The sequence below is a fragment of the Aphelocoma coerulescens genome (genome assembly GCF_041296385.1).
Source record: "Aphelocoma coerulescens isolate FSJ_1873_10779 chromosome Z unlocalized genomic scaffold, UR_Acoe_1.0 ChrZ, whole genome shotgun sequence".
Lineage (NCBI taxonomy): Eukaryota > Metazoa > Chordata > Aves > Passeriformes > Corvidae > Aphelocoma > Aphelocoma coerulescens.
Window position 1 is genome coordinate 62,557,560 of NW_027184085.1, and position 13,184 is coordinate 62,570,743.

Consider the following 13,184-nt stretch of genomic DNA (forward strand, 5'->3'; position numbering starts at 1 on the left):
TTAAGCCATACAGCAAGCTTTAATATCCAAAAAATCCAGTCCATTACACACCGAGAATTTTGGGAAGTGCACACACAGATGTGAAACTTTCCACTCTTACCATCTTTGCAACCAATTTTAAAACATAACACATTAAAAAAAAATACAGGACGTTTTACATTTATCAAACTCCATATAAAGAAGTTTTACACTGAAGATTATGCAGCATTTTATTTTACACCTGTTACCATGTATAGTTTAATAGTGACCTAAAAGAAACAGTCTCAGCTGACGAACACCTTGAGCATTTCCCCCTGCATATAAAACTAAATAAAACAATGATCAAATTCTAGAATACACAACTATCCCTGTGCATTACAGTAAAAGTGGCGAATTCTAAGAACCCGTAAATAGGACTGCAGGTGATACACTACTAACAGCTTGTTCACAAGATTATTTTGCTTCCCACTCTTAATGTGACTGTTGCAATTTAGAAGCAGAATGCTCTGGAAAAAACCCAGCATTTTCTAGATCAGAAATAAATGCACATCACTGTATTACACCCTATGTAAAAACATCGTCAGAGAACATATAAAAATGGCACCTGCAACAACAGGGAGTGGCAAGGAAAAAGCCACCAGAACACAGGATATTGACACTCAACCATAAATAAAGATTTCCATTGCTTATTTTTGAAAAACAGAACATCACATTTCAAGGTATAGAATGTGTAAGGGGCAGCAATTGGGTAATATTACAGATAGATATACTCACTACTCAGCATCAACTTAACTGACATTCACCTAACCTCTGTCTTATTTCAAGAAGCTTGAAAATAAGTAAATTACTAATCATATTCTATCTAGGGGAAGAAAAGCAGACTGAAAGCAAAGAATCACAAATTCCCCCAAAAATTGAAGTAAATGGTACAATACAGAAAGTAAAGCATGTGGCTTTTTACTTTTACCATGAAAGGATTTTTATTTTTAATTTATTTGTCGAATAGCAGTTTTTAATTTTTAATCACATCTCCCTCAGAACAAGGTAGAACTCTGACAGTTCATGCACTTTTAGAAACAAAGAGAGTTCAAAGAACAGTTTAAGCCACAGTACACTTAAAAACTTCTGTAGACCAGAAGCCTCTGTTCTCAATCATGATTCTGAGCAGAAAGGGGCACAATACTGAAACATATGCAGGCACGTGCTCTATTACGCAGTGTTGAAAATATTAAAAAAAAAGGTTTTTTCCCTCCTTGCAGATTTTCAGTTTAGAAATAAAGGCACAAATTTCTGGCCTTGACTGGAAAAATCCAAAAGCCAGTAACAGATCTATTAAAAAGATGTGATTAGGAGGTCACCATGAAAGACAGGATAAAAAATAATCAGAAACAAACAAGCTATTAACCAGTGTCCTTATAGCCAAATACAAAAAAAAAAATTCAGCCCTCATCATAATGGTTTTATATTTTAAATATATTTTTGAAAATGCATCAAAATGGAACTTCAAGGTAATCAATATTATGAAAAAACAAAATGCCTAACATGGCACCTCCTCTCAGACTAGCGACTGTTAATTAAGGTTTTTCTCAGGTACGTAACTCCAAAGTGACATGAGATTCAGCCTCTTGTATAGTATCATGACTTGTAGATTAAATATTCACCTAAGCCTCATCTGTTAGGGAAAAAAACTAATTAGTAGGAGAAACCAAGAAGTCACATGGGTAAAGTATCTGAAGTTACAAGGACATTGTCTACCATTTGGCCTGCATATCCTGGCTAAGGTGGACGTGATTAGGTTGTAGCACATACTTACATGTAACTTCACTGCTCCAACAGGTATTTTTATGTTGTACTACCTACACATGGCATGGATAACTCAGCTACGTTCACCAACTTTAAAACTTTTGGCTTAAGCAGTAAGAAGATGACTCAAAATCAGTGTATTTCAAGAAGGCAAAACATCTGACACATTTCAGTTCCAACACTAAGATCAATCAAGACTGGTGTTTCTCTGAACGGAGGTTAACATACTGCTTCTCTGTGACATTCTGCTGTTCCTTCACTCAGTATTCTGCTTTCATGTAGTATTTCAAATCCCCTATAGGTTCTGTTTTTTAATTAAACTTTCAACAGTCAAAGATTAGAATTTGTATAATAACCTATTTCACTTCAGTTCCACAGAAAATGCTCTAACAGTTCTGATGGCTATTTTATCTGTCAAGAATAATTTTACCACTTCCCAACCATTTCAGACTTCATAACTTAAGTACACATTTAAAAATACTTCTCTAAAAGTGACACAGCTAGTACAGTAAGCACCTCCATGCATTCCTAATATCAGAAAGTAGAAAAAAAGCACTATTGAAATCTATGAAAAATGAGGCAGCATTAGCAGAGAATTAGCCTAGTTATGGCAAACATTAAATTTTGTTCTCAAGAAAACACTTCTGCTTTTACATTTAATGCATTCCAAAGCCCAAAGACAGTGCACATGAACATTTCATCTTTCACAAGTATATTATGAATATGCATGGTATAGTACATGTCTGAATAGCAATAGAGATATTAAGAAAATAGACACTATCTATATCCTCTTAGGAACAAGAAGGCACCACTGATTTGAGGTTGTGTCCATACATCACCAGATCATTTTACTCTCATTTCTAGCTTTCAAGCCAACATTATTTTCTCATTAACCTATTCAGACCACTACTGTTCCGGTTTTCTCACCACAAACAACACACATTCATAGTAGTATTTCATCATGGAGAGTTCATTCACAGTGTAAGTTGACAGTACAGATTCTTTCTCCACCTGGAAACAAAGCAGCAGTTTTCAAGACAGCTTCTCTACAGGAACTATACAAGAAAATGCTACACAGCATTACTAGACTATGAGGCCCATCTGTACACTTCTTAAAAAATTAGAAAAGCAGGTAATTTTTAAGGTACATAATACCCCTGGAAGTTATTAATATAGGCCATTATACTGAATGATATGGTGGTTTATTCAAAGCTGTTTGTCTGATTCATAACAATACTGCTTATTGCAAACTGCAGCATCTTCTTACCTCTATATGGAATCCATATTGCAGGATAACATTTTTTATATCCTCATAGCTTAATTCTATGGAAAGTTCATTTCCCAAGTTTTCAAAATGGTAAAGGAGAGGACCTAGAGTACAAAGACAACAGAAATGGCTATCAGAAAGACAAATGTATCTTAAAAACCAAAGCACATACTGATAGTACAATGAACGCTTATATCCAGATTCACACATCTAAAAATATGGGAGCTTCCCTGCCCAGAGCAGAAGGGTTGAACTAGATCATCTTTAAGATCCCTTCCAAGGCAAATCATTCTATGATTCTATAAATACTGACAAAAGAACATATTTCTGTTACTTGAATATGATTTTTATAATGATTTTCAGAATCAATGCAAAATGAAAACTGATTACTTTAGCTCTTATTCAACAATTTTTAACATTTTCCTACCAGATTTTATTTTCTGTATCTCAAAATTTCTTCAGTCCAGCATCACTGCTGTCTCTATAGCTCAGAATACAAAAGTCTGCTCAGGAGCTCTGCTAGCACTCTGACTGGCTAGGACTGGGAGGGTGACCGATTGACCAGTGACTGACCAGTTTTTACTATGGAAAATATTTAATGCCTGTGTCTTGTCTAACACTCCTTCACCATGGAAGACTCCAAAAAAATCTCATTCCCAAAACTTTCGCTTTGAAGCAGAGTACCAATTAGACACTGGGAAAAAAAAAAAAGTGCTAGGATGTATTTACAAGTTTATTTTCTTAGACAAATAGCAAAAAGCCAACACAGAACACTACATCTGTCAAAAAACAAATGTTTGATGCCTGAGTGCAAAACCTGCCACTAGCAAAATTTACTTGCCTATTTAAGAATCACATGGTATTGACTTGACTGTAACTAGCAGACATCTGAACATATTTTGAACACTTCTGAGGTAACTTCCAAGCCCTCTGTTTTTCTAGCTGTACAGTTTTCTGCACAGACACTATTACTCACACACACTTTTAAGGTGTACTATCAAAAATAAGTCAGAAAGAGCAGTTGGTCATACTTGCCTACATTTATCCATATTCCTCCAGGCTTTAGTATTTTCCATATAGTATCAATATAATCAATAACATTATGTGCTGTATCTATGAAAAAGCAAGTTGCTACACAGTCCCATGTATCTGCATAAAAAGAGCAAAGTATACAGAGATCAGTTTCAATGCTTTTAACCCTGTAAAAGTTCACCATTTAACCCTGGTTATCTGCTGGCACCCTCAGCATTACCTTCAACTAACAACAGCTGAAGGCTTCTATTTCTGTTTGCAAGTAAATAAAGTATTTTGGTTTATATTAAAAACTGTTAACTTTGGGTTTGTTTGACCTGTATTTATGTGTGTATATACACACATACACACTCTAAAATATTACATATACTTCTTACATATCCACTTAATAAAACTGTTCATACATGATATAAAATTATAAATATTATATACTGTAAAATGTAAATGTTGTAACACATTTTATATAAATGAAGGCTCAAGTGCACTATTACTCACCTGTCCTATGAATTTCATTATGACAACTGTTAAAAATACAACTGGAAAAATCCCCAGTGATTTTAGGCTTCCCTAGATAGAATCTAGAACAATACAGGTCTGTACCCTAAAGTGTACTTTCACAAATCACTTAGCTTTAAACATTTTATTCAGTATTTGAATATCTGCCCAGCTGTTTTTTTACTAGTTAATTCAACAAGCAGGAACTTTCAAAGTTTGCTTTTTAAAGCAAGAGTCTCCCTGTTTTTCTCTAAACAGGTATTCTTGAAATAGCAAAAGTTTTAAGTTCTGTAAATAAAAAAATTGAAAGTCTTGATTTATGCCAGTCTGGAATGTTTTTAATGTTAAAGGTAGACTCTTCAGAAAATTAAGCAGCTGTAGGGAAGGCTCCTGCAAGGTCTGTTAGACAAGGAAGTGTCCAAATTCTCTATAACTAGGAAGAAAAGAAAATCTGATTTGGAGTAAGAAATTTATTTGCACTTTACTATACAGCTGGATAAACATTCTGAGTAACAAAATCTTGCTACAGTTAGTTCTTAATACTTGTAGATACACTTCCATTCTCTTAATAATCTATCCCAAATACTCTGAAAGTATGCAAAGTTACATGGATAGCCTAGAATTTTGCATTTACTCACTGCACTCAGAATAAATTTCCTGAAAATCCCCTGCTGTCATAGAGAAGTTTGAACCTGAAGGAAGACTGTGAGGATCAACATCTGGGAAATAAATTGGTCGTATCTGATCAGCAGATCTTCTGTTATTGCTAAATTGATGAATCCAGGGATAAAGCTTACATGAGTTAATTTCAGAGCATCTGCAAAATATGAAAATCACCAAAATTTGTTTCAACTAACTGCTTATCTGTAATCTAGATGTGTAAGAGTCAAAGTTCTTATAACATCTCCACATTTGCTATAAGACTTAATCTAGTTCACCACACTTCAGACCACCCATCATAATGAATTAATCAAAAAACTAATTCTTATCTGACACAAAATCATTACCACAAAGTAACTGCCTTTTTTAGTTCTAGAATTTTCTTTTATGACTTATAATTTTCTACAACTTATTTCTCTGCTGAGAAGAAAATACATATGTTTATTTTGTAAGATTAATGAAATTTATGGTTTACTATATTCAATAAAGCTAAGATTTTCTGGATCATCTCCTTTCCTAGTTAAAAAAAAACACAGAATAAACTAGTAACATTAGTTCCATGATTTTTTTTGGAACCCTTTGCTCTCATTCTAGACTCTTCTGAACCATAATCATAGAAAGTTTTGAAGTACAGCAAAATAAAAGCATTTTTCAGATGCTAACTGAAAAGATGCTTTAAAAATTCAAAAAATAAATAAGCACCATTTTGCAAAGCACAGTCGTTTCCATGTTGCAAAGCACAATAATAGTAATTTTAAGTTTGTAACATTTGGATCTTTGCAATCATGCTAAGTAAACATGTCTTTGTAAAACAGAATTTCTGGGTTGACATGACTAACTAAATCAACTCTTATTTTAAAAATTGATAAACATAGCATTTAATAGGAAGCTTTTCCCACCATCCTGTAAAATTAGTTTGTAACTAAAAAATGAAAAAAACACTTTCTTCCAAAGACAACGAGAGGACATATCAGCCCCACAAAATACATATCATCAAGGATTTCAAGCCATCTATTAGGTTACAGAAAGTGCACTCTTTTGGCTGGTGGTTAGAATACATTTGTGATAAAGTCTCTGAAATAATACTTTTTACCTTCTCCATGTCGTATCTCTATTTCATTTCATCAGTTAAAAACTAAAACTTGTACTTGAGCAGCACTATACAGCATTCAACAACTTTCTTCATATATATAAGTAAATATCTATCAGACATATGCAGTTGGTTAAAAAAAAGTAAACCCAAAACCAAAGAACAAAAAAGCCCCCTAACCACTACAACAGCAATAAATGAAAAAGATTAGAAAGGAGTTCATGTTCACATAGACTTTGAAACAGTTCCAATGTAATAAAAAATAGCAATCCCTTTTCATATACAAGCTTGAAAACCTCCATTTCCAGTTTCGACAATTTTTACTTCAAAACCAAGTATTCCAGTCCTTGGCAATTCCACTCTTACAACAAAAGATGTGTAGTATACGTTCTGTTATAAAAATCTAACATAGTTAAGTGTGACACGCTTCCTTGTTTTCCATAGGGGCAGAATATTCACTGTTTAACATTCAGATGAAAAGACAGTTTTGGAAAAAATTGGTAGGTCAAATCTCATTTCTGACTACTGGTTTACAGTATATATATATATAACTTAACTGTTTTCATCCTAAGGTATTCATGGGCATGCAACAAACACAACTAGTAGTCTTCTCCAATTGTCAAGATTTATCTAAAATTATATTCTTTCCAGAAAGTAAAGAAGAAAAATACACCATGTAAGAACCTTATGCATACAAGGGAAAGCAGAATTTTCCATACTAGGACTGAAGCAGCCTTGGAGCCACTGAAGCTTAACTAGTCCTGGGTCACTTTATTCTCAAATTAGTTTCCTCAACAGAATAACAAACTCTAAATAATTTCAGATATTTACAGCGACCACAGTTACACCAGGACATACACTCTACATACCACACCATGCAACTTTATCCACTGTAACAAAAGCTCACAATTTCAGAGATATGAAAGGGTTTTTTTTAAATGTGTGAAAATCAGCAAATACCACTTTGCACACAAAAATATTAAGCCAGTGTACCACATCTAGGAGCCTATTGTAGCAATGCTTGACATTACAAACAGTACTTTGTCTTCCTAAATATAAACCACCATCAGAGAAAGAAGGTAAAGCTGTAAGCTGTAAAACTGTAAGCACATGTGAGCAAAATGGTTTTAGTTAATAAAAGCAAGTATAAATTAGACTATAGTTAAAAACCAGTTTGCTAAATTCCTTTTTCTGACCACTCTTCTTTAGGTATTATCTTCAGCTTATACTGGCATTGCTGTTTCTTCCAGTTTCAGAAAAGTAGATGTGCATTTCAGAAGGCTGTGAACAGCCACTTAGGACTAAACTGAAAGAATCTTCAAGTCCCTAAAACCTTCATAACAGACACATCCAGCCCACAATTACATCTGGCAGAAAGGAATGCTTGGACTTCAACTAAATTGACTGCTGCTCAGAGTCATGCTAGCAGTATTCTCTTCCAAGCTAACAAGTGAATATATAAGTGATAACTTGTCCAGAAAGGTGAGGACTACAGCAGTTGCACAATACTCAAAATCTCATACTGTTAGCAAGTTAAATGCATATACACCTCTTCGCTAAATATCCTACATAAACAGGAAACACTACATGAGCATTAGATGCTAAAATTCCTACAGTCAGCAAAACATGAATCTTTAGGATAATTTCACATATAGGCCAAAGACGCTTTATTTAAAGAAGCATGTCATCAGAGGGTAGGGGTGAAGTTAACCAACTTCTGTGACAACTGACCAGTGCTCCCAAAGATGGGAAACGAAAGCTTTAATGCTGCTTTGAAGGTCCAAAGCATGGCAGGAATGTAGCTTCCTTTTAGTAGCTGCAAGGCATGAGTCAGATCAATTGTAATATACAATTTCATCACCAAATGAGTCACTTGAGAATAATGCAGGAAAAAAAGAAGAAACGAACCTCCAGTAAACATTTATTATCATCACACCAACTACTACTGCTATACGCAGATATGCAGCAGGTATTATTCAGTGTCTCCCCCTTTTCGTTTTTGAACAGCAAGCTGTACGGGATGTGAGATCATCAATCACAGTGTGCTGTGGACAATCAGTCTATAAACAGGTGTCCAAAACATTATGGTAATACAGAAAAAAAGCCAATAGTTTAGGTATTTCCAGCAAAGGTGTATCATTTCAGACTAATGAATGAACTGTCAAATTCTGCCTCTGTGAACTTGGCACTAACTCCCCCCAAAGAAAAACCACCCCCCATACCTCTTTCAATAACTTGCCTGCCCATAGCGTTCCCACTCCCTTTCTTAAAAGAACAGTTGCATGTGCTGCCTTTTTTCCTCTCTAACAATGTCATTTTGAAACCTGTAACTTCCAATGCAAGTGGCAGAATACCAAATACAGAAATGTCATTTTAAGTAAAACCTTTAACATGAAATTTACTACATTTAAACTTATTATCTGAGCATAACTGTGGAACTATTAACTTTTATTTTAGCCACTTGCTCAGCACACTTCAGTGATTGTTTTTCTTGTCAAAACAGTGCCTAAAATTTTACTATTGAATGTAATACTTTTTTTTTTTAACAGCTATCCTCTGTTAATAATCACCACCACTAAATGCCATGGACATATTTACTAGCCCATATTCAGTAATTGTAAGATAGGTGTCCATTTTACAGAAATAGATGTGAAATAAATCATAAATCCTAATTAAAATTATGCAAAAAATCTGTTGTACAACTTAGAGATTTTAAATCTCACAACTTGAAAGCCATGCTTCTGTAATTTTAATGACTCAGATACAGTACTTCCTTCCCCATTTATCCCTAAGACTTTCCTTAAAGCATTCTATAAAGTGAGCATGTGCGTCTTATATTACGACTAATAAATCTATTCTTGTGAGATCTACATTATTCAGACTTCACTGGTTTATCATTTTGCCTCTCTAGGTTTTATTCAGCAAGTAAAACATAAGCTATATACCTGTTGAGTACAAAGTTAGAAGAAAAGAGCATAAAGAGGCTCCATTCATTTCCTTGGCAAGCATAACCGAGCATAGCTATTTCCCACGCCAATCTACCTAGCCCAGCACCAGGTACCAGGATATTAACTTTGGAGAAATCCCTGCAACAGAACAAAAATAATAGTTAAGTCTTTATCTGATACCCCTTAACACAACTTAGAGGTCCAGCCAAACATTTTTCCCATCATATACTTAGATATTATATTATGCTTCCTGTATGGCTTCACTTTTAAATGGCAATTGAGCCTGTTCTGATCAGATTGGTTAATTGTACAGTTAAAATAATTCACAGAAATTACTCAAAAGAACATATACAACCCTCATTCAGAATACAGAGCATAATTACTATACAGTCTGTTTTCCTTAAAACTTCTACAGTTATCAAGCCAAAAATTTCTCAAGTGAATTAAAGAATATTGTCATATAGCATGTACTTTTCTTTGAGCCCCACTGATAATCAGAAAGCATTCTAGACATATTGTTACCTTGCAAGAAAAAAAAAACCAAGTATTTTGACATGAGAAACAAAAACATAAAATCTCCATAATCTGATGAACAATTCAGAATGTAAAAACCTTAAAGTAGTGAATGTTTCAGCAACGATGGGTTCTTCATATGCTGCTCACTGGTTTTGCTGAAGTACTCTAAGTGACGTATTCCTAAATCAAAGTACATTGCAGCTCTCTAACCCTTTACCCATACCTAGCCATCAAGCTGAAGACAATCAGAAAACATCCAGCAGTGTATTTATTGAAATACTTAGAAAAATCTCTCCCAAGTGCAGCAGCTAACAAATAGAATCTAAAAATTCACTCCTCTTTGAGGTAGAAAATGCAATATAGACATATTCTAACCATCAGACTTCCACCAGAATGCAACCAAACCTTCACTCATAAAACAGAAAACACTCCCATGCCAAACTGAAAAGACCTTTAATCTAAAAGGAAGTAATTTTTCAGTTTCCAATGATAAACAAGACTCCGAGAGTTAACAATTTCATACACCAAAAAAAGTATGAACATTCATACACCTCCCCACACTGTTTTGCACAGCACCTTCAGAGACGAAACATACATCTACCAATTTATATGCAACTACATGAAGGAGGCCACAATCAGATAAAAGACACCAAAACACAAAGCCTTTGACTACTTAAAAATTCAGAATGCCACAAAGGGTTCAAAAGAGCTAGGATGCTGCACAAGCATGAAGATGATTAAATCCTAAAAGCTGTACTTTCCTGAACGCTATTACCCAAATCCAAAAGGAAGTATTATTCTTTTCTAAAGGCCACACAATCTAACAGAGCAATTTTAACAGTGCCTTTTGAGTTATGATTTGATCATCTAGTTAGTGAGGTCTCCAAAATGGAAAATCATTCCATTCATTTCCATTCCATTATACAGCCAAGCTCTTCTCCTGACTTAACAAGGAGCTGGAAATCAAGACTTCGTTATTACTGAAGAGCACTCCTGTGAAGCAATGGTTCTCATTACCTCTCTTCTGCAGGGGAAACCAGAAAAAAGCTAGCCACAAAGTCCTACTGAAAAAAAAAATTAATTCAGGAGAAAACTACATGGTCAATACGAAATTTTTGACAATAGGGTACCAGAAAAAGGAAGAAGAAAATTGCTTTCTGGTAGAAGCCAGAAAAGCTTCTATGTTGCAGCTTCTCCTATTCATAATGGTACACTGTTATTCCAAATGTATTTTCTAACCTAATCTATTTCTCCACTTCCTTACAATTTCACTTTATTTATTAAATATTTAGACTAGCTCTACACAGATTCTAGCACCCCCATGTGGACAATTCTATAATAAATGGGCTGATAAACCATAAAGTGCTTTCAATATTACAATACATTGATTAGAAGAAGTCTTTTCTTAAAGCAACTTAATAACTAATAGATATGCAGGTATAGTAACATTTTGAAATCTGCACCTTTATGCACCCTGAAACAAGATAAAACCTCTAACAGTCAAGTGAATTGATATTAAATCGCCTGTAGTTGTCTTCTATTTTTTCATTCACAATATGAAGTTTCTGTATTTCTAAACTAATTTTCCCAATTCTCTCTTATAGTTTTCTATTCTCTTTTCCTAGTACGGACTTAAATACACTTTCAATTGCACCTTTATTAAGGGATTAAAGCCTGGAAATTTGTTAGCAATTTAATTTCTATCTACACTCTTCATACCAGTTGCTGGAGAATGCTCCTGGCCACAAACTTCATTTCAGCAACAGAGCACAACTAATACAGCACAATATAATCAAACCACAGTCCACAGACACTAACCTTCCAAAATGGCCCAAGAGCCTCTTTTTGAATTTATAGTCGGAGAAATTAGGTATGTGGCAAACTTACTGCATAACAAGTAGTGACTGCTGATAGCATCCCATCATAAGAAAAAAAATGGTCAAACACATTTTTCAAGACTTAAAAAGAATTGTTTGTGGCAAACTGTTAATGAATTACATTGAGTAATTATAAAGCTAAAAATCTTTAATTGCACATAAACTGGTTTTTTTAAGGGCTATAGTCCTTTAAGACGATAGAAAAATATGCCTTTCTCTGGTGGATATGTGATTGCAGCACTTAGAAAGTCAACTGAAAAAAAAAAATCAGAACTGTGGTAACATAATAACCCAAAGTTATCCACAACAGAAAACTAGTGTTGCACCAGCCAGCAACAGGACAATTTCTATGATCACATCCAGCAGTGGTTAGGAACAGAAATGGGTATCCAACAAGAACCCAGTAAATACTTGTGGGCCAAGAGGGAAGTAACACTTATTAACCTGACAGGTGTGGGGAAAGGTGCTGGCCAAGGAGCAGAGAAGAGGCCTGCACAGTACTATTCAGCTCAACTACTGGAACTGCACAAGTCTGTTAAAAATGACAGTGGAGAAATATCAGAAACAATTAAAATCTGTCATGCCCTTTCCACACTGCATTTTTCAGTGTGATATATTTTCAGCTTTTAGAAGGCTATTGATATTAATTAAGATTTTAACTTTTCAAAGGTGCCCTTTCTAAAACCGGAAAATTAAATGTGATAAAAATGGAGGCTTATTTAATGTCTATTGTATTGTAATAAAAAGCAATGATGCTGAAGGGGTAGACATGCTCAGCAAAAGAAAAATGAGCATATCTTATCAAACACAAACCTCATTTTTGTAAGCTAAACACTGCATTTCAATTTACCAGATTAAGTAATAAATACACATCTCACACCTTGATGGCCTTCTAATCAGTGGAAATATCACCATAGGAACACAATGTCGGACTCCTTTCCTAGTGTTTATAATCTCTGTAAATTTAGATAGTAACCAGATCCAATTCTTAGTATACTATCTTCTGTTAGTTTACTTCAATCACATTGTCAGAGATTTTTTTTAAAGACAAATGCTAAACAGCACAATCATTTGAAGAGCAATTCTTCTCCAGACTTGGCAGCTGAGTTTTATATATTTTCATTTAAAGACCCTCAAAGCACGCAGTGATGCAGTAACACTGACAATATATTTGCCCTTAAATCCAGTGTTTAAAGGAAAGTTTAGGCAAAGTACAAAGACCTGCAAGGACAGATGTATTTCATATAAAGTCAAATAAAATTCAAATAAAGCAGAAATTTCAACTCTACTATAACTGTGACTGAGCACACTCAAGAAGTATAGTCAAGCTTGGGCTCAGGACTAATAAGCTGTTTTTCATATTAAAGGCAAACTAAGCTCTGCTGATTTCTTTTGGGGTGTTCTGTCAGCATCTTGGAAAATACATCTGATTACTAGACAGAATGACACAGATTAATTTTAAGTTATAGTTCATTCCAGAGGCCTAGTTTGTGAGAAAAGCGGAAAAAATGCCTAAG

At 34.4% G+C, this 13,184-nt stretch overlaps 1 protein-coding gene across 1 annotated transcript in view; it reads right to left on the reverse strand.

The window, feature by feature from the left end:
* Nucleotides 1-13,184, reverse strand: part of CARNMT1 (carnosine N-methyltransferase 1) — a 21,651-nt gene continuing 8,467 nt past the window's right edge. The window contains exons 4-8 of the mRNA XM_069002545.1: nt 9,272-9,412; nt 5,215-5,393; nt 4,085-4,198; nt 3,050-3,153; nt 1-2,793 (exon numbers count right to left, since the gene is read on the reverse strand). Coding sequence (XP_068858646.1) covers nt 2,689-2,793; nt 3,050-3,153; nt 4,085-4,198; nt 5,215-5,393; nt 9,272-9,412 — 643 coding nt within the window. The 3' untranslated portion in view covers nt 1-2,688. The remainder of the gene's footprint in view (nt 2,794-3,049; nt 3,154-4,084; nt 4,199-5,214; nt 5,394-9,271; nt 9,413-13,184) is intronic.